Raw genomic sequence first — 21,741 nt, 5'->3', positions numbered from 1 at the left:
AAAGATTTCCACAAAACAACATTTATTAAAATAACGACAAACCATACCACTGTGAGCTTTGACCACTGGGTTTAGCCCTCCGCAACGTACAGTGATAAACCATTGAGATTGGTAGAGAGAATAGAGTTGTAGTTATACCTAAGTATACTGTCAGAGCAACAGTTGGGTTTGGGCTTATTTTTCCCTGATTAAAAGTTCTTGAAATGAAAGGGAAGAAGATTGAAGTAGAAGAAAAAAAAATGAGTTGCCCTTCTCTCCCCTAAAATATATAGTGGCTACATTAGCCAGGGGAATAGTTGAGAGCTGAAATTGAAGCAGTGGGTGCTAGAATATTGTCATAGAATGTCTTATATTAAATGATATTTAATATAAGATGCACCAGAGAGATGTCATCCTCACTTCAGCTCGTGGGCATAGGGCAAGAAAGGGATAGTTTGTTCATACCTTAGAGTAAGATGAAGCTGATTACGATGCACAGTACACACACACTCTCTGTCTATAGATATAACTATTTTTTTTTTAACATCAATAATTTTGCTGTTTCACTAAAACTAAAAGCAAATATATTTTGTTTTGATAAAATAACACATGCTTGAAGAAAAAAAAAATATATATATATATATATATGTATATATATGTATGTGTGTGTGTATATAGATATATATACATATATATTGACAAAAAGAGGGGAAGAAAAACAAAAAAGAGAAAATGTATTGCAATGTTAATATTGGTCTGTTTTAGTAAATCATTAGAGTCCCAAGAAAGAGGAAAAGGTTAAGAAACCAACCAAGTAAGTGAACAAAAATTCCAAAGAATAAACGACCATTTATATTTACTTATACAGCTGTGTACACTGCACAGAAGAGAAGAGGAGAAAGCAATTATTTGCCTCAATATAGTTAAGTAATGAAGCCACACTTCAGTTCATGCAAAGCCTAATTAAGAGCATAGACAAATTATTATGTTAGGGAAGAAGAAAAGAAAAAAAAGTGGCCTTAATGTGTTTTGTTTGTATTTCTGAACAAAAACCATCATAAAACAAGAACTAGCAAATATTTTACATATCAAGAAAACTTAATGTAATGGGATTGTTTCGAAAAAGATAAAAAGAAAGAAAGAAAAAAAAAGTTGAACATGTGACACTAAGTCAAACTGAATTGAATTCAATAATATGAAGGGTGAGCTGATCAAATATAAACCTACTTTTCTAGAATGGCAATGTTTTAAAGCTAAAAAGCAGTTTTTGAAGCAGCATATAATAGCTGAATGAAAACAGCTTTAGTATTGCAATTCTTATACATGATTGGCAATGTCAAAAGGTAATGAATAGAACCTACAATCAATAAGACCTTTTTTAAGGAAACACAATCCAAGAGATGTATTTGCATGTATTAATAGAAATATTTCATTGCTAGATTATTTTTTTTAGCCAAAACTTAATGCAAACTTCTAGATTTTACAGATTTCTCTTGAATAAATGTCTTTCAACAAAATAAAAAAAATAAAAAATTATGTCCAATTCATCAACTAAATGAGAATAACGTTAAAAAATTCAAATATTTCAGAATAATTAGTGGTCACATCTGAAGTTGGATGTCCACAAAATAACCATATTTAAATGCGTCTATGTTATAGGATAAAAATTGAGGATTGCCACAACCAGCAAATTTTAAATTGTTGTGGAAAGTGACACTAATCATATCCATTTCAGAGAACAAATTCGAGAGTATCTTGTCAAACAGCACAAAAAGCAAATATTGAAACTCAAATATTTAGAGTTTAGGTGTGTGTGTGTGTGTAATATGCAACTACCTATAGCTCACCCTCTCAAATGAAAGCATTGACTCTTTAAATGGCCATTAGAAAACAATATTAAAAAAAATTGAAACAGAAGTTATATTGCCAAGAAATCCAGAATTAGAAATAATAAAAGGGGAGAAAGAAAAACAATATTAGGGAAGAAGTGTGAAATAGAGTCATATTTTTTAACTTCGATCATAATTCTCTTCGGACATCTCCGATGCCACCTTACAAAAAGGTGTCTAGAGATAAGCATAGTCTTTTAATATAATATTTTTCAAATAATCCATTTTCATCATCATTCTTTGCACTAATTACTCTGGAGTGGAACCCATACATTACATAAAGGTGAAAGAAAAATATATAGGTTGAAAATTAAAATGAATTTAAGGAAAAAAATGAAGGACATTCTAACAAAACAAAAACACTACAGCTTCCAACTACAATGTTAAAAGCTTCAGCTTTTTTACCATTATATATCTACATTTAGGATTAACAAAAAGTTAATTTTACTATTAGGCAAGTACAGTACATATTATTTAAAGACAAGTAAAATGAAATAAGAGTCAGTTCAATTTAAAAGAATTAAAAAAATGTTTTTTTAAAAAAAACTTAAGACTCACACTAATAATTTTTTTTTTTTTTTAAAGCTACAAAGTTTGTCCAAACTTAATCCAGACCACATAGAAAAAGAAGGAACTGGTTAGCATTATTATTATTTGATAGTTTTCATACTTTAGACAATTTAGCAAAAGTTTACATAATGGGAAGGGAGAAAAGAAAAAATAAAGTTGAAATAAAATCAATTCTTGCTACTTCTGATTCAGCATAATTTGCTAATTTGACATTAACTCTTATGAGTGATGTCACTAGACATTAAATTTCATTAGAGTAAGGTTAGGATATTTATTACAATTGAAAATAATAAAGATACTCAGCATGGCATTATAATGCCAGTCCAATGCTTGACCAACAAGATTTGTTGGTAGCAAATTCAATATTTCTCAGTAAAGTTTTGTTATCTTTCATTAAAAAAAAAAAAGAAAAAGTTTAAAAAAACTCATAACTTCCTTTTCAATTCGTATTTGAAATCTACATTCTCAAGCCATAATGTTAAGCCAAAATCACTGAATCATGAAAAAGACAGCAACATATGGTGAGGTAAAAGTACACACATGGGTGCATTTTGCAAAGTTTACAGCTTTGATGCTTGAAGTAACCAAGTTAAGTTTAATTTAAGAGTTAGAGACTCATAGTCTGCCTCTTGGTTTTGTCAAATCTGTGGGGAAAAGAAAATAAGGACACCATTTTGTAAGGATCCTTTTAATATTACTAAACTACAGCAGTTATCTTAAGCGTTTTCCCTTGCATTCAATTTTTTTTTTAATGTTAAATATTTTTTGTCATACCTTTTAAAGCTACTGGGACAACAGGATGCATTTTAGAAATTATTTTTTCCCCTGTTTACAAACCAAAAATGTTTTTTCTAAAAAGGTCACTAGTCGATCCAATATATATATTTTTTTCACATGACAGCAAAATAAAGTTTGAGAACTGAACCTCACAAAAACGTTCTTCAATTTTTTTTTTCTTTCCTATTGAGGCCATGAATATTTCAGTTACTTTATGTTGCATCAAGAAACTGGTACCTTAAGTATCCAATAATTCAGCATTTAAGACAATAGAATTTAAGATGCTTGATCATAAAAAGGTGAGAAAAGTTCATCCAATGATATGTTTTACAAACATATCATAATTATGTAAAATGGCTTATTTACCTTAAATTGATATAGTTTCATCAAATGTCAGTCACTAAATTCTATTGGGAAGCTGATTTGTCAATCTGGTATAGGAAACTGAATTGCACTTGTTTTTGGTGCAAATCAAGATAAAGAATGATTGCTTATTTGAAGCAAGTGTGTTTATTGTCATTTGTTTTAATGTTATATTAGTCTAGTCAGCATCTGATGCAATATCAACTGTGAATTATAAAAGTTTATGGAATATGATTTTGCAGCCATCAATTGGCTGTTGGTCACAAGTTGGTGCATAGTTAGGCTAATAAATCAGTTTTTGTTTTGTAGGAACAGATATAAGTCTATATTTCCTCCCTACCAAGTAGTGCTAACGAGACTTGACAGACAAACCTGAATATATCAATTAGAACTGAAATCATTAAGCACTTTGTCCCAGCTGTCTGATTTTAAAAATGTAAAGTAAAGCAACTCACAAAGACAAATATTTAGTTCTAGTAGATAGAAGTGGAAATAGGACAATAATGAAATTATCGAAGAAATTAAAAGAAAATAACAACAAAAAAAATCAAATCATATATAATGAACACAAAATAAAAGGCATTATGTGCATCCTGTTAAGTCCAACATTATATGTTGTAGATACATGAAGACAGAGTGAGAAATTAAAAATAATAAAAAAATAAGATGTCATGGTAGCTAACTAGACCTACACATGATTTTAAGATAAATCTAGTTAAAACTGGATACAAAGTAACTTGCCATGAAAACTCACTTATTTTTTGCAATCAGGAATAATTCAATATGATCTAAAGAGCATCAGGTTTAGTTGGGATAAAAAATAAAAAGGAAAGAGCACAATATATTCAGTGATTGTGTTTTCTGATTTGTTCTGTTTTTTGAAACCAAGCGTCCATAGACCAGGCCCACGTCTGGCAAGGGCACCTTTCAAGTTTCCCATCTAATGACTTAATCCATAGTAACATTAGGGTTACGTTAGAAACTCAAATAAGTCCTTTGTTTAAGAGAACATCTGCGGTTGGAGGTGAATTCTGTTATTGGTATAATGTTTATCATTTAAAACAGATTTTTCAAAAGAGAGAGAGCAAGTGGGGCTGGAAAAAAAAAAAAAAAAGTTTTTTTTCAGTAATACTTTCAGGTGCCTGAAAAGTTGGTTAATTATTTCAAGAGGCAGTACTTGCTTAATAACTATTGACTGCCCTCGCAGCGGAAGCTCGCAGTGATAGCCAAGTCTCATTATCACCACTCGATCATGGCTGCTGTTGTCGTAGTCGTAGTACTAATAGTAGTAGCACAGCCCATCTTGCATATCGTAGTCACTGACACAGGCATCATCATTCTTTGTTAAATGAGCCTCTGCCAGCACAAGGGGAAAAAAAAAAAAGCCAAAAAAAAAAAAAAAAGAAAAAGAAATTTGTCATTGTACAAAAACAAATATGAAATGTACAAAAATAATACATTTCTCTGTATAAAATGCAGTCAAAAATAAATCAACTTCAGCCGTACTTACACAGGCTTAATTCCCTGCACAGCATGGTTCCTGTCACAACAGTAAGCATACAGATGTTTAAATAACAAGATGAAGTGGGGACACACTGTTTTGAAACAGAGCTAAAACACTGAGCTAATGTTCAACCAGCAAACTTTTAATTTTTTTTGGAAGAGTTAGAGTATGCAGTACGAGAGAGAAAAGAAAGAGTGAACTTTAGCTGATTGTTTTGGCTCCATAAATGGAACATGAACAAATTTTGGCTTTCTAATGAATCAGTCAGATAGTCCAATGAACGAAAACTCCAAATAGCAACATATTGAGTTACCAAGGATTCCAATGTATGATACAGTATATCTTCACAAACAAGTGCAGATGTCAACTGGATAGTCATGCATGCACAAAAAGCATGCAAAAGCACTAATCAGCTAATCTAATCCAGTTCAACTTCTTTATGCACTAAATTTCAAAACATTTTTCAAATATTATCTAAACAAAATAATGGCATTTTTTTGTTTTTTGCATTCTTGTCTCTCCTGATCAGTTTAGATTAAACTCTCAGAATGATTATGATCTGAAGAATATACTTTTAGGCATAAAATATTTGTAAATGAATGAGTTTTTGTTACAAATGGACTATAAACAGGTGTCTGGTAAAACATGAAAAAAAAAAAAAAAAAAAAAAAAAAAAAAAAAGCACGAGACAATAAGGTTTTGGCTCAGCTAGAATAAATCAGTAAATTACAACTAAATAAACATGTAATTAACAAAGATACTGCAATTGCAATTCAGTCTTGATAAAATTATCTATCAATAATTGGATTTTAAAAAATTGGGTTATCTTTTCAAGCAACAAATGTTACAATAAGCCATCTGATACAGATGGCACTTACCTCTGAAGATTGTCTTTCATTGGGAGCATTATGGACAAGTTAAACACGGCAGAGTGAACGTTACCATTTATAACTCAACTCATACAGCAACGGACTTAACAATTGTCAAGTTTACAATACTAGACGCTATCCAGCGAAGAGTTGGTTCACACTATATAGTATCCTAAGAATAAAATAGTACCTAGAATGTCATCCTGTTGTAATAAGCTAGCAATTACTATGTACTTTATAAATGAACTATTTTAAAATTCAAATATATGACTGTGAAATATCCAGAAGAGTGATTGAAAACTACCTATTTTAATTGAATGTTATTTATGTGTAGAGCAAGTGTTGATATAATGAATTTTGAAAATTCAAGGAAACAAACTTGAAAATCTGCTTCATGTAAGACATATAATACAACCTGCATAAATTCATTAAAAAGTGATTAATTTTAACATACTGAGACATGCTAGTATTATTGCTATTAAGATCTTTTTAAAAATCATTCAATACAAGTTTTTTTTATCAAGAACAGAAAGGAAAAAAAAAAAAGAAAAAGAAAAAAGCAATTGCAAATATCGAAAAATCTCAAAAGAAAAAGTAATGTTATTTTAGTGGTGATGATTGCAAATTTTTAAAATGTGTACACACATCCACTCATGTATATACACACACACACACCCATACACACATAAAAAAAAACAATGATGCTAATTACTAATGAGTAACAAAATTTACTAAAAAATGTTTTGTTCAGCCAATTAATGAATGAGAAACAAAAAAAGAGCAAACCAAAAAGCTAAAATAATTTAAATGAATAAATAATTTTTTTCTTTTCATGTTTTACCAATAATGATTTGAGTAAAATATATATGTATATATATAAAAAATGGACAAACACAATGGAATGATGTGGACACCGGACATTTCTGCTGTCACAGGAACCAGGGTTAAAACAGGCTTGAGTTGGAAAGCTAAGCCTTTGCCATGACTATAGTCTCCGTTGAAGAGGGGCCATTATTAGTTTGTTCCTTTTTGGTTGAGACAGAGTTGGTTTCATTGGAGTCATGGTTGCTGTTGTTGTTATTATTGGTGCTGTTGTTGTTGTTGTTATTATTGTTGTTGACACCACCAGCTTTTCTGTCTTTGTTGCTTATTGCACTATTTGAATTGACCTTCTCATCAGCATTAGCATATTTACCAGTTTTATCACTTTCAGAGTTGGATAAAAATTGAGACATATTTACTACAGAAGAGCCAGTCCTGGTATAATAGAAAATACAAAAATTAGAACAGAACAAAACAAAAATCAATACAAATACACACACACACATATATATTGGGTTGTCCGGAAAGTTTGTGCCGATTTATAATAGCTTACCTTTCGACTTATTTGCCATGAAACCACCTCAATTCTGGGAAGAGGGTGTTCATATTTGGTTGATTAAAAATGTAATGGCAAGTATTTGACCTTTTTCTTTCCTTTAAAAATCGGCACGAACTTTCTGGACAACCCAATATATAAAGTTTTAAGAATCTCATCATTTGGTTTGAGCTTCCCAGGTCTATCTCACAATTTCGCCACCCCAACTGGTTTTCATACAATTCTTTCATATTTGCTTAAACAATTATTTAGTATCCACTGCATGTAATATATCTATCTTCTAGCTATTTTCTCATGTTCCTTGAATTTTTTCAAATTTACTTAACACAGTTGCAAGATCTAAGTTTCAATGAATCTAAAATTACAAGTTTGTAACACACATTAGGTACAATAACAGAATTTTGATTCCAGAGTCACACAGTTTTAATTGATTGCCAACGCCATAACTGTTTAGCCTGTTTTTTTTTTCACCAGAGTGCACTACAAAATGCTGAAAGAAAGCCAACAAGGAACAGATTCATGTTAAAAAAAAAACAAACTATAAATCAACTTCAATGAATGAGGTTATCACAATTGAATATTATAAATTTTAAAATTGAAGTTACATCACTAAATTTAGGATAACCAAATTGAGTACTTACTCTCCTGAAATTTCAACAGTGCAGCCTCTTCCACGGACAATAGCAACTGCACCAGTTCCTCGAGCATTTCTTGGTTTACTTCCTGGCCTTGGACGAGCTCTCAATGGACGCCTGGTAGGAGGTCGGAAACCTCGACCCCTTGAAAAACGAGCCTCATTCTGATAGAAAGTGAAAAATAAAAAGTCAATACGCTGGCTTGTGTGAGATAGGATTCAAATACAACAATACATAATCTACTTAAGTTTGACAAAAGGCTGTCAAGTGACATAAGATTAAATTTTTGCGTATTTGCTCATTGGAATAATTTTTTTTAATTGTACAGTACAGACAGCACCAGCAAATCAAATAGTGTACAGTTACAATATGAAAAATTCAAAAAGACACTGTAAGATGGATAATTAATTTGAGGGACAAAGTCAACTCCAGAAGATGGACAATGTCAACTCCACAGTCCAAACACTGTGCTCACAGAGAATCTAGTACTGTTTTGTATTTTAGCATTATGGGCATAAAAGTTGTTCTTTGTCAGATGTTACAAATCAGCTTAACCCTTTTGTTATATTTCTGTTGAAAGACTGCTTCTGTTTCAGTTACTTATTGGGGGGGGGGGGGGGATCAAGTAAAATAACTTTGTTCCAAAGACCAGCTTAATAATCACATAACTGAAAAATCAGGATTCAGATTGTTTTAAAACAAGTTTGTATCATGGAACCAGCTGTAGTCCTAGGTGAATTGGTATCAAAAGGTTAAGAAAAAAAAAGCCTCAACAATAGGCAGAAGCGTGACTGTTAAGAAGCTTGCTTCCTAACCACATGGTCCTGGGTTCAGTTCCATTGCGTGGTACCTTAGGCAAGTGTTTTCTACTATAACCTCAGTCCGACCAAAGTCTTGAGTAGATTTGGGAGACGGAAACTGAAAGAAGCCAGTCATATACATTATATATATATATATATATGTATATATTTGTGTGTTTGTCCCTCCACCATCGCTTGACAACCGATGTTGGTGTGTTTACATCCCCATAACTTAGCGGTTCGGCAAAAGAGACTGATAGATTAAGTATCAGGCTTACAAAGAATAAGCCCAGGGTTCGATTTCTTTGACTAAAAGGCAGTGCTCCAGCATGGCCACAGTCACAATGACTGAAACAAGTAAAAGAATAAAAGATTGAAGAAGATTCAATGTTTCTTACTGATGGCCTTAATCCTCTCCCCATGCCATAAAGTGCTGCTGAAGCTTTTCCTCGGATTGCTCTGTTTGATGCAACATTACGAGATACTCTGCAAAATAAAATTTTCACAAGAAATATATTTCAAAATTTATATTTTGTTAAATGTATTTATGTGTAAAAGTGTTTAAATTTGGCCAGTAATGCTCTGATCACCTATCTTAACAACTTTTCAGCTTTTACAACATGTTGTGGTTTAGTCCTAATTTGGCTTTATAATCAAAGGAAAAGTGCATCTAGGAATACATTAGCCAATGCATTCTTCCCAAACACAGGAGATTGAGTTATAAAGATTCTTTTTGGCTCAAAATACAAGTAGATTTGTTTTGTGTGAATGTTTCTGTGAGATTACTGTTATTCTTTTAGATAGTTGGATATTTCTTACACAAAGTTAAGGACTTGTCTTGATAAAGATCTATCAACCTCTAAATATTTTGTCCATTAAAAAAAGTAAAGAAAAAAATGGACTAGCATCAACAATCTATCTAGAAATATTTAAACAATGAAGAAAAAAAAACATTAACAATGACTAATATCTAACATTTTAATTAGTTCAGCAAGTATAAGGGATAACTCTAGGCATGTTTTGATCTTAATAAACCTCCTCAGCAAAGCATAGATTTTATTCATGCTGATGTGTCAGGGATATTTTGTAGATGAAAAACTTGTTTAACCCAGTGGAGTGCCAGATATATGGTCAAATAAAGTTCCTGTGGTCAGGGCTCAAAGGGTTAATGAATAAAATATCTGATTAAGTTGCTTCATTATTTAAAAATTGTGAAATAAGTCTGCTTAGCAATCAATATAAGTACACTTTAGATATATTCAGTTAAAAGGTGCATGAAATTACAGTACCTTTTGCCTGGTCCTCCAACTGACATAACTTGTGGAGCCATGTTAGATGCACGGCCTCGGGCCGCACCATGAAGATTTGGTCCCCAACTGCCAACGACAACTCCGGCTATCTCCAACTGCCCACCACGAGCATCTACAGGCGAACGACCTTAAAAAAACAAAACAAAAGGAAACAATTTTATTTCCATAAATCACTGTTCAAACTTACAATCAGCTAAAAGAAAAATGTCTTTTAAAAAATTTTTTCAGTTATTCTTTTTTTTTTCTCTTCTGATGAAGGAATAGTGTCCAAAAATGTCAAAACTGTTTCTGTTCTTTTGAAGTTCAATAGAAAAAAGGGTTTAAATTTCTCATAGAAAGAGCTATTTAGCTTCAACAATTCTAGTAATTTTGACATTGGTTTTGAAAAGGATATCTTGTTAAGATTATTTGCATAAATTTAATTATAGCCATATGACCACCTGAGGGCAGTGATATCAAACAAAGTAAGTCAATCAATGTACCAGCAGCTGTCAATTGCAAAATCATGGCTTCAAATAATCAATGATTAATAATTGCTATTACACTGATTAGGCAATTAGAATCCCAACTTATTGTCTCATTTGTTGGAAGGAGGGAAACAAACAAACTAACATGTCTACTTCATTAGAAAGCTATCTTATTATCAAAAATAAGATATTCAATAAACTGGGTAAAATTTCAAGGAAAAATGTCCTGCAAGCTGTTTATATGTTTCAGCCAGATTCCAACGATTGCTTATGCTGTGCCATGTAGCCACTATACCACATTCTTTAAATGCACCATACATGCTACCCCATAAGAAAAAATATAAAACTTACCAAGGATGCCTCGTCCTCGACCTTTGTTCTGGTTCTGTCCACCAGCAGAAATATTTGGTTGAATTGGAGGGGCACCAGGAGGCCGATGATTGAAGTTAACATTAGAGTAGGGTGGAAAAGGATAATTGGTGTAGAGAGCAGTAGCAGGTAATGGGGCTTTGGCAAATTCTACTTTCAGTCCTTCTAAAATTGCTTGTCTCATTCGTTCAACCTTCAGTACTTGATCAACCTAAAAATGCGAGAAAGAAGTGTGAGAAATTCCAACAAAAGAATATAAAATGGATTCATTTGGATTGAGGACTATTTCCTTTGTAACTGAAGTCATATTGAGACAAAAGTTAAACCAAGTTTATAAATTGGAATACGTAGTCAACACTTAGATATTTTTGAAAACAGATTGAAAATAACAGTTATAATCTAGAGCTATAATGCAAGATGGAATAACATATTTACCTTTTGGCAAAAAGAAAGTAAGTTACTAATAGATTATACACGGGTACAATATGAAAACACCTTGTTTTCAATAATGAGAAGGCTATGCTGAGCTATTTTACTGACATATACTAACAATTGGGCAAGTTACAAACAAGGTAATAAACATAGTGTGTGTGTGTGTAACGAATGTTTTCTTACCTGTCCATCACACATATCAATGAGAGGAGTATTGTTATTTGCTTTCAGAAGTTTGAAATGAAAAAGTTTGCCATCAAAGTATAACCAGGGGCAACACATGGTCCATGGAATTGGAGCTCCACAAATATCATTGGCAAAAATGGCAGTTTCAATTCCAGCCATAAAAAGAGATGCTAAGTGAACTCCACGGTTACTGATAGATGGTAGCTGTGGGAAAGAAAACCAAAATATATTTGAGTCACTCCACATTGGAAGATACAAACCTGTAACCACAATATTCCAAGTAGGAGAAATTGAGTTCATTGATGCTTACTTGACGTGACATAGATCATGAAACAAAGAAAGTATACCTGCTGGTTGCTGCATGTGAGAGTGTGCACTGTGAGAGGAAAAAAGCTTTGAGAATGTGCTTAAGGAGTTTGTTCTCTTTGGAAGTGTATTACAAAATGGGTAGAGATGGACTATATGTAAGCTGAACCTCTCCCCCCCTTATTTATTAATTTTTTTAACGGAATCCCACGTTTTAGGCTATGGAGATTCCGATTCTGAAAAAAATTTTTTTCAAAAATTTCAATCCCCCCACCAAACAGGCTATTTACATGCTAGAAATAACAGCCAAATCTCACAAAACTAGTGTTAGGGTTAGGGTAAGGGTCAGTTTAGATTTACCCTGTGGATCTATATAAAAACGGGGGGGGGGGGGGGGGGGCTGAATCGAAATTTTGAAAAATTTTTTTCAGAATCGGAATCCCCATAGCCTAAAATGTGGGATTCCGTAAAAAAAAAAAAGGGGGGGGGAGGTTCAGATTACATATAGTCCATCTAGACCACAAAATGTATTGGTACACTATCTATATGAACAAAAACTAGTTTCATAAGATATTTTACAGAAGTCCCATCATACATACTAAAGACAATTATTACAACTTGTATACATACACAATTAACTAAAAAGAAAACAGTCACCCAACTCATTACAATGTGAAAAACAGATGGGGCTGTGAAACAAACCAACGTTATCAGTTTTACTATAATAGTGTAGGTTAATAATTCAGTTAGCTAACTCAACCCATGACTTTTTCCCCTTTAGCTTCATCTGACTCTTCCTGCACATCCAATGCATTTTATCTGATATATTTCCGTTTCACATACTGACTTTAATGCATAGATATATTTCTCATCAACAGTGCTGCACTGCTGTCATTACTGATGCATTATCAATATGTAAATTCTAGCACAATTACTTGTCATATAGGATAATGACAATTGATGTAAGATTATGCTTTGCCAGTAAATAGAACAGTTTCACTTGGTATTCAGAAAGCATTTAGAAAACAAGACTCGTATAATCTTTCCTCAAGAAACCAGTTTTTGTCATTATGACATTAAAACTACTTTAAGAAAAAAAAACTGTTCAAATTCTCAAATGTCCATACAGTATTCATTTATAGTCTCATCTCTTCTCCTAATATTAAAAATAAATAAAAAGAAAAGCAAATAAAAAACTCCTACCAAACTGTTTAAAAAAAATTAAATAGAGATCAAATGAAACTAAATCAGAAAGAAACAATTTGGAAAAAAAATAAAAAGAAAAAAAAGAAAAGAAAAACATACTTTTAGATCCTGCATGATCTGAATGTCATGGAGAAGAGGAGACACTGCCATTGCTAAGAAAGCATCCAATTCTTGCCTTTGTAGAATTCTACCATTTTGTAAAATATACCTAGGAATGGTAAATAAATAAACAAACAAATAAATAATAAAATAAGTTTCAAATTTTTGAATATCACATAAAAGAAGCAGATGAGTCATTCATGTGATATGAATAGCTAAGCCAGGACAAGAGAATGGGAAGTTCCTGCTGCTGATACTGCTGCATGCTAGAAAGGCAGTTAATGTTACAGGTGAGGGCAGAACTTGAGGTGTGAGCAAAGATAATAGAGAGACAATGTATTGAACAATATATATGTTAATGTAATGTGAGAAAAATATGCTCCAATGTTCAAATGATGGTAATATAGATATTTTCCTCATACTCTTAATATGACAGATATTAATGGAAACTAATCATTCTAAATAAGTCAACCTGAAAATGCTTCTTTAACAGGTACAAGAATTGCTGTGTGGTTAAGAAGCTTACTTTGTTATATAATTTCAGGTTAAGTTTCACTGCATGGCACCTTGGGCGTCTTCTACTATAGCCCTGGCCTGACCAATGTGAGTCTGTAGGTGTTTGTTTCCTCTTCACCACCTGACAACTGGTGTTGGTTTGTTTACATCCTTGTAACTTACAGTTTCAGTAAAAAAAACAAAAAACAAACCAATAGAATAAGCACAAGACTTAAAATGTACTGGGGTTAATTTGTTCAACTAAACCCTTCAAAGTAGTGCCCCAGCATGTCTACAGTGCAATGACTGGAACAAGTAAAAAATAAATGAATAGTGTTACCAAAAAGATGAAGAGAGAACCAAATAGAGACTTCCATTAATATTCTTCATATCAGAATAAACAAGAACCCACTAAGATTTTACTGTTTTAAATAAAAACGACAAAGTACCTGTGAACACAACACATAAGCAGTAAATGTTGTGGAACATAATTTGTGTTTAGCATCAAAGGAGTATCACTTTTAAGACAGGTAAGGAATGCTCTTAATCGTCTGTTTTTGTCATCAGCTTGCTGGCCTAGCCACAAACGCTCAATACTTGGAGTTTTCCAGTCAACCGGATGTGCAACAACATATTCACAGTGTGGACTAAACACGCCTTTGCGGACTACCCATTCTTTGACACAGACCTCGAAGGATTTGGAAGACTGGTCACCTGAAGAACAATGAAAAACAAGTTTATATTGTCATTAGGGAAAGGATATATGATAATGCAAAACCATGTCTAAGAACTATGGTTATAGACTACCAAGTTTGTTTTTCTGTGTCTTAAATGGTAGTGATAAACAAGAACAAAATAATAATTACTTCTTTGTTTAAATTAAGAGACAAGAAAAAATAGTTCAGGCCATAACATAAATGTAACTGCTTAATGTATTATTATTATTAATGAATGGATAAATGAAAAAACAATATGCAACTTGTGACATGAAAGTAAACTTCCAAGAATATCAACATTGACAGGATCTGCACTCCACAAAAAAAAAGAAAAAAAAAAAAAAAGACACAATCACAAGGTTTTTAAAACCTTATAATACTGTTATAATAAAAAATAAAATTCATATCTATTTATAGTCAGACTTTTAGAATTTTGTTTATTTCAAAAGATTCATTGCATAAAATGAAATGAAAATAAAAAAATTTTCCAGCTGGATTCTGCATTTCCAGCATAATTTAAGTTCCTTTAATTTCTATGAAGAAAAATCAATGAATTTAAAGTAATAATCAACATATAGTTCTTTTACCCCACAAAATCAAGCAGCACAAGTTATTATATAACATGACCATATATTATTTGCTAATAAATTGTGAATTATGTTACACTATTTAAATAAAGGAGTAGAGTATATAGTACATTATAAAGACTAAAATATAGCTTACCTTTATCTTTACTTTGATTTTCGTGAATAATCTTTAGTTTATTTAAATTAAAAAGCACAGAATAAAGAGTTTGCCTGACAGGCCGATATAGTTCCACATAAGAAATAAGGTCTCGACTGACATCCTCTTCCAAGCATACCTCTAATTTGACTTCACCCTAAAATAAGCAGATATTTTCATAATCAATCCTCAAAAGTAGGAGACAGTAATGAATAAAAAAAGAAAAGAAAAAAAAAAGAAAAAAGGGGTTTCAGTAATATTTACCTGAGATAATAACTGATACACCCAGGGACTCATTAAACCTTTCTGGTGTCTTTCACTGGCTATACGCATAATTTCAGGAGATATTTGGGGAAGTTTAAATTCTACATCATTCTGTGAATGCTCATTTTTTACACATTTGTTCAAATTCTATATGAAAAAGATAAGCAGAATGTATGCAAAAGCATGTACAATATTATTACACTAAATCTTTTTACTGATCAGAGATAAGAAAAAAATTTTCAAATGTTACTCTTAACTCATTAGCATTCAGATTACTGTCAAATGTAATGCTTATTTATTCATTGCTTTGAATTAATCACATGGCTTTGATGTGATTGTTTTCTGAAATGCATCAATTAATTTCAGTTTGTTGACGACATTTGATGCATACATTTTCTTTCCACTATTTTGTTTTACTATCCTCCACATCTGTTCTCTTGTGCAAACAACTTTAAATTTCATGTGTCACATTTCAACTGCTTTTCCTGAACAGCTTTACATTCTCAAACTTCTTGACAGGCCTTTTTACCCTGTCTATTAAGAAACCCCAAAGATAATTTCTGAGCAGTTTTAATAGCAAGCTGCTTGTACTAGAGTTTGGTATTTAAATTAAATTATTATAACATGTGATTCTAATTGGTGAACACCAGCATAATTTACAAACCACTTCAAAGCCTTCACTTTATTGAAATGCTAAGCCAGCCTACTCGTGAAAATTATAAATCATGAAAAGATTGAAATTAAAATGGGGAAAAAAAAAAAAAAAAAAAAAAACTTATTCACACATAAACCTAACATATTGAACATTATTTAAAGATTGAGAATATTGAAATAACATTACTTGCGGAAACTTTTGAGTCCATGTGTCATCATTTCTCTTAGAATCACCTGAAATAAATACATCAAAATATCAACAATAGTGAATAAGATACATACCTCCAATTTCCCATACAAAGGAGTCACCTGAAACTGCAATTTTTAGAAACAGACTGCAAGACCTGGCTATAAGATGACTTGCATTTTTTTTTGTTCATCCATCTAAGCATATTACTCATGTCTATGCCTCTGAGCTCAATCTCTTCCTGATGAATCTCCCTCCACTCTCACAACTAATCTTCTTCACATCCAACCTTCCATCACCACTGACTATGGCACAATTCACTCAGCTGTTGTTATTGTGGGAGTAGAACTGCACATATTTCATCCTCCTACCACAACTCCTCCCTGAAACCACTTTTTTCTCATGCATTCTCAATATCATCCCTTACCCCCTTATTTTCCAAACACCCCTTCTATTTCCCCTTTCCCCAATACATCACTACATTTTGTCAATGGCAGCCCTCCTTCCCATCACCTCAAATCATCTACTGTTCTGACCTCTACCTCTGAACAGGCCAACCCATGCCAGCTTAGAATATGACGATGCGTATATAGTAATTTGCATCAGGTCATTGACACAATATTTCATTAACTCACCAAATGAAAATGAAATTTAGCTAATAGAAACCATTTGGCATAAAATGAACAGGAATAAAATAGAAACATACCAGACTGATTGGCATCAAAGTCATGCATGTTCTGATTGGGTGGGTCAACAACAATTTGCGGGTTAGCATTATCAACATATCCAGAGGTTTCCTGAAGAGAAAATTTTCATATTAGACATGGCTTTGCAAATGTTTTTAAGCAATCTGAATCTTAATCGTAGCAATGAAACAAACTTAGAGTAATATATAATTTAGCTGAAAGAAATCTTAAACGTTTCTTAACTCTGGCTATATTTCTTTAGTAATAATCTAACAAACTGAAAGAACACTTTATTGGTGATGACATAATTAGAGAGAAAAACCTCTTCATCATTTTAATACCGACCCGGCTGCAGCAGACTGAAATTTTTTTCGTTCAAACAACCAACCTGGCTGTAGCTGGCCGAGCGTACCCATTGTTATCTAAATGCAAATTTGAACACAAATCTTGTTAGTACATTCGTGAAAACACATAATTTCACTTTGAAAATAGTTGAGTTAGTATTTGACATGATATCTGAACTCAGTGAATTTTTGGAGATTTTCTTCCACATTTTTTCTGTGTTGATTTATTTCAACTTTGAAAATGGATAGGAGTTTCATGCTATCAAGCAGTGATTTCAAATTTTAAAGTTTTTTAACGGAAGATATGGAGATATTGAGAATGAATCGGGTATTTCTGTATCTGAAACTGAAAGCAGCGATTCTGAAGAAACTAAAAGCAGTGATAGTGACAGCAAGTATTATGTCATGAATACAATTCATGAAATTGAACCAGTATTTACATGTGAGAGACACTAGCAGTACCCCAGTAAGTGGAGAACCAAACTTTGATCCCTTATTTAAAATAAGACCCCCCCCCCCTCATCGACTGCGTTCAAAATGCATATAAAACACTTTACAACCCTGACAGATCCTTATCCGTTGATGAAAGTATGGTGGGGCATAAAGGAAGGGTACACTTCCGACAGTATATGCCAGGAAAGCCCACAAAGTGGGAGATCAAAGTTTGGGAAATTTGCAAAGCAAATACTAGGTACTGCTGTGGGTTTAGTTTTTATACTGGGGAAAGAGACAATAATGTTAGTCAGCATGGCCTAGGGTATGATGTGGTCTGGAATTTATCACTTCCATACCATAAGCAGGGCCGTATATTATTTTTTGACCAATTTTTTTGTTTGGTCAAACTCGCAGTGGATTTAGAAGCTGTGACAATGTCTACACGTGCTACAGTAATTGCTCGTAGAAAAGGGCTGCTGTTGGATATAAAAAAAGCAAAATTAAAAAAAAAAGAGGTGAAATAATCCAATGGCAGAAAGGAAATCTGTTGGCGACCACATACAGAGATAAGAAGCAGATAAATTTTCTATCTACTGGTGCACAGCCATGTGTAGATGAAAATGGCACCGTTTGCGAACCTCGATTATAACAGGTACATGGGCGGTGTGGATTGGCCGAACCAAGTGATGGGTAATCTGATTGGTAGACCAGGTAGTAAGTGGTGGCAATACCTGGTTTGGTATAGAGTAAACATGAGCATTGTAAATGCACTTATATACCAAATCAGGAGGGGCTCATTTTCTATGGTGAAGTTTAAAATATATTTTTATATTTTGCTCAGTTTACCTGTATTTACCCATAATTAGAGTCACTTTGAGATAAAAGTTATGCAATAGAATTGAAAAAGAACTCTTTCTTCAATTATGTCCCCAAAATCACAATATGTTGATAAGTAAAAAAGTTACAATTGTTTAATGAAACTAGTCTAAATTCATGATTATTTTAGAATTTAATTGAAACTCATGAGGAGTGTATTTTGGTCAGAAATATAGTAACAAAAGGGTTAATATCTAGGTGTAAAAAAATGAGTTGTGTTAGGGAAAGTAGGATGTTCTAGGTACAACATAGCAAAATGTTACTTGTTCCAACTGTGAAAAAACTAACTTTAAACAGCTTTAATTACATACCATATAGAATTAAGTCTTCAATTACCTGACTATAGTTTTAACTGATGTCAAGTTTATCACATAGTTTATAGATTTGAAAATTTAATCTTTAAGACAATATATCTTAAAATGTTCATACAATTAGCCAACTACTAATCAGAATATTTAATAAATTAATTTAAATACATTAAAAACTTACACTTGTATCAGATTTATTTTGGCCATTTTGAAGATAGCTGCCAGTTTGTTGTGGAAGACCATTTACTAAAGAAAATGAAATAATGAAAAAACATCAAAGAATGACCACACTCTTCCTCTCCAATATCACTGATTCAAAAAGTTGTACAAGCAGTATTTTATAAAAGAATTACAATTAACCATATAATATATTAAGCTGGATTAGATTTGATTGATTTTAAAAGCTCTATATCTAATATAGGTAAGGGCATGTAGCTCAGTGGTTAGGATGTTGGATTCGTGATCACAAGATTGTGGTTTTGATCCTTGGACCAGGTCATGCATTGCATTCTTGAGCAAAGCATTTTATCTCATGCTGCTTGGATCACTTTGATACCATGCATCTGTACTGGTAATGTTGATTTGATGGAAAGAGAGAGCAAATGCAGAGCACAAACATTTGATCACTATAAACAAATCATCTGCACAGGTTGTTCAGCAAGAAATTGCAGAACCCTCATCTGTTATCTATGATGGGAAAGTCCACAATATCTAAGAAGTGTGTATGTATGTATGTATATATATATATATATATATATATATATATATATATATATATATATATATAAAATCACCTTTTGTTTTTAAAAGTAAACTCAAAATTTCATACCTTTAGGTTATAATGGTGTTCATAACTCAAGAGTTTATCAAATAACTGTATCAAAATGAATCAGTTATAATATATTGATTTCTAAGGTCACAATTTTGGGGAGAAGTTATAAGCTAAAAGTGCATCAAGACCATTTTCAAAATGCTATATCATTTTAGGAGTATTGTGAACTAAGAGTCAATATTTTGCATGCAAAGACTAAGGTCCAAACAAAGTTATGTCTGTCTGAAAACTGCACTAGCACAGGTTCAGATTAGGATTATTTCAAGGCGAAACTGCCAATGTTCCCAATGAAATCTAGTCTATTAACTCTCCAACCTGATTCCATGACTTTAGGATGTGGGGTATTATTGAGAACAAAAAACAAAACAACTGCGTTTACAGCCCTTCTTACCACTAGCTATTCAGCTGTAGGTACATAACTCGTTTAACATTTAGTCAAGCAAACACTGGAGCGAGTAGAATTACCTTGTTCAAGGGCACAACACAAAGTTAATATTAAGTTCTGATTTTATGATGGTACCCTAACAAACACAACCTTACAGCCATTTTACTTCTCAAATCAAAGAATAGGCAGCACTCACTTTTTACTCTGGGTTTATATTTCAGGAAACCATCTTGAGTACCATTTAAATAGTACTGGACACTTTGTTTCAATTTTGTAATAAGTTCTTGTTTATTTTTAACAGAGTCTCTGAAAAAATAAACACAAATGAAAATAACAAAGACGTCTTATTTTTCAATTTTAAAATGCTTTCAAAGCAACTGTTGCTTTAAGAGAAAAAAGAAAAAAAAAAATTGCAATCTATAACTATCCACAGTTCAAAGCCTATATCTGTAATGAACTAAATAAATAATTTTTCAAATACTAAATTTCATGTTAAATGATCATTAAAAATATACTCTTAAATGTTTTGCTAGATATAAGCTAAAGGAAATTCTACACTAAAACAAGAAACATTCCAATAATATGAGTACTATATTACTTGCTGTGAGGATTTATGGACACAGGTATATAAACACTTTATAGATGCATCATCATTATCGTTTAACGTCCGCTTTCCATGCTAGCATGGGTTGGATGATTTGACTGAGGACTGGCAAACCAGATAGCTGCACCAGACTTAATCTAGTCTGGCAGAGTTTCTACAGCTGGATGCCCTTCCTAACGCCAGCCACTCCAAGAGTGTAGTGGGTGCTTTTACTTGCCAGCCAGGCGGTACTGGTACAACTTAAGAAATTTGTGCACAGTGAAATGAAATATAGTTCAATTTAATCATTCTTTTAGTGTTTTCTATAATTTTTCTTTGTAGAGTATTATCACAGCCCCACCAGTTTAATATGCAAATTAATATATGTAGTGATGAACAATATCTTATGTTATATAGGTGTTTTCTTTTACATATAAGTGTTATTACCATGGTCCCTACTCAAATAAATCAAAACATTTACTGCACCTATCTCCTTTATATTCTCTGCTTTGCCTGTCAAGAACCTCTTATAAGCAAAAACATACAAATTGCAACAGCCTAACCACCTCTTAAATTCTTCTTTCTGTTAAGCTTCAAGAACTTACATGACAACAAAATCAATAGATACCCAAACAGATCCAGAAAGATACAATTATATGCTTCCAGTGATACAGCATTTACAATAACAATAATTCAAAACATGCATAAAGAATATTTAAGTATAAAACTGATACACTGCTTCATTTAGTATATCATTTTCAATGTTAACATAAGTTGCAATAATAAAAATACAGACTTCCCCCTCTTTCAAATCATACTAAGTCAGCAAATTATTTTAAAATTCTTGAGAAGACATACATCAGCTCACAGTAATTTAATAAGGGAACTGAAGCAAATAAGATTCTTCAAGTGTTTAATATTTATTTATTTAGTTATTTATGCGTTTGAGCCAAGTGGCTGTGGTCATGCTGGAGCACCACCATGAGGTTCCCATGCCGGGAATCGAACCCAGGCCGCCTGGGTGAAAAAAATATGGAACGCTTCACGAATTTGCATGGGGACAAAACTATAGAAAAATTCAACGTATAAATATCTCTTTAATATTTAGATCTCT

The 21,741-nt window shown here is 32.4% G+C and overlaps 1 protein-coding gene across 1 annotated transcript in view; it reads right to left on the bottom strand.

Annotated features, from left to right (window-relative positions):
• Positions 1–2,521: 2,521 nt before the first annotated feature.
• Positions 2,522–21,741, bottom strand: part of LOC106881009 (constitutive coactivator of PPAR-gamma-like protein 1 homolog) — a 44,238-nt gene continuing 25,018 nt past the window's right edge. The window contains exons 4-17 of the mRNA XM_014931196.3: positions 20,241–20,350; positions 19,009–19,073; positions 16,885–16,975; positions 16,179–16,225; positions 15,338–15,484; positions 15,074–15,230; positions 14,084–14,348; positions 13,140–13,248; positions 11,526–11,732; positions 10,893–11,121; positions 10,054–10,201; positions 9,163–9,250; positions 7,971–8,128; positions 2,522–7,208 (exon numbers count right to left, since the gene is read on the bottom strand). Of these exons, the coding sequence (XP_014786682.1) occupies positions 6,920–7,208; positions 7,971–8,128; positions 9,163–9,250; positions 10,054–10,201; positions 10,893–11,121; positions 11,526–11,732; positions 13,140–13,248; positions 14,084–14,348; positions 15,074–15,230; positions 15,338–15,484; positions 16,179–16,225; positions 16,885–16,975; positions 19,009–19,073; positions 20,241–20,350 (2,110 nt within the window). The 3' untranslated portion in view covers positions 2,522–6,919. The remainder of the gene's footprint in view (positions 7,209–7,970; positions 8,129–9,162; positions 9,251–10,053; positions 10,202–10,892; positions 11,122–11,525; positions 11,733–13,139; positions 13,249–14,083; positions 14,349–15,073; positions 15,231–15,337; positions 15,485–16,178; positions 16,226–16,884; positions 16,976–19,008; positions 19,074–20,240; positions 20,351–21,741) is intronic.

Source organism: Octopus bimaculoides, chromosome 6, assembly GCF_046866305.1.
Source record: "Octopus bimaculoides isolate indiv1 chromosome 6, ASM4686630v1, whole genome shotgun sequence".
Lineage (NCBI taxonomy): Eukaryota > Metazoa > Mollusca > Cephalopoda > Octopoda > Octopodidae > Octopus > Octopus bimaculoides.
The sequence above is the reverse complement of the archived record's forward strand: the minus strand, read 5'-3'. Positions and strand labels throughout refer to the sequence as shown.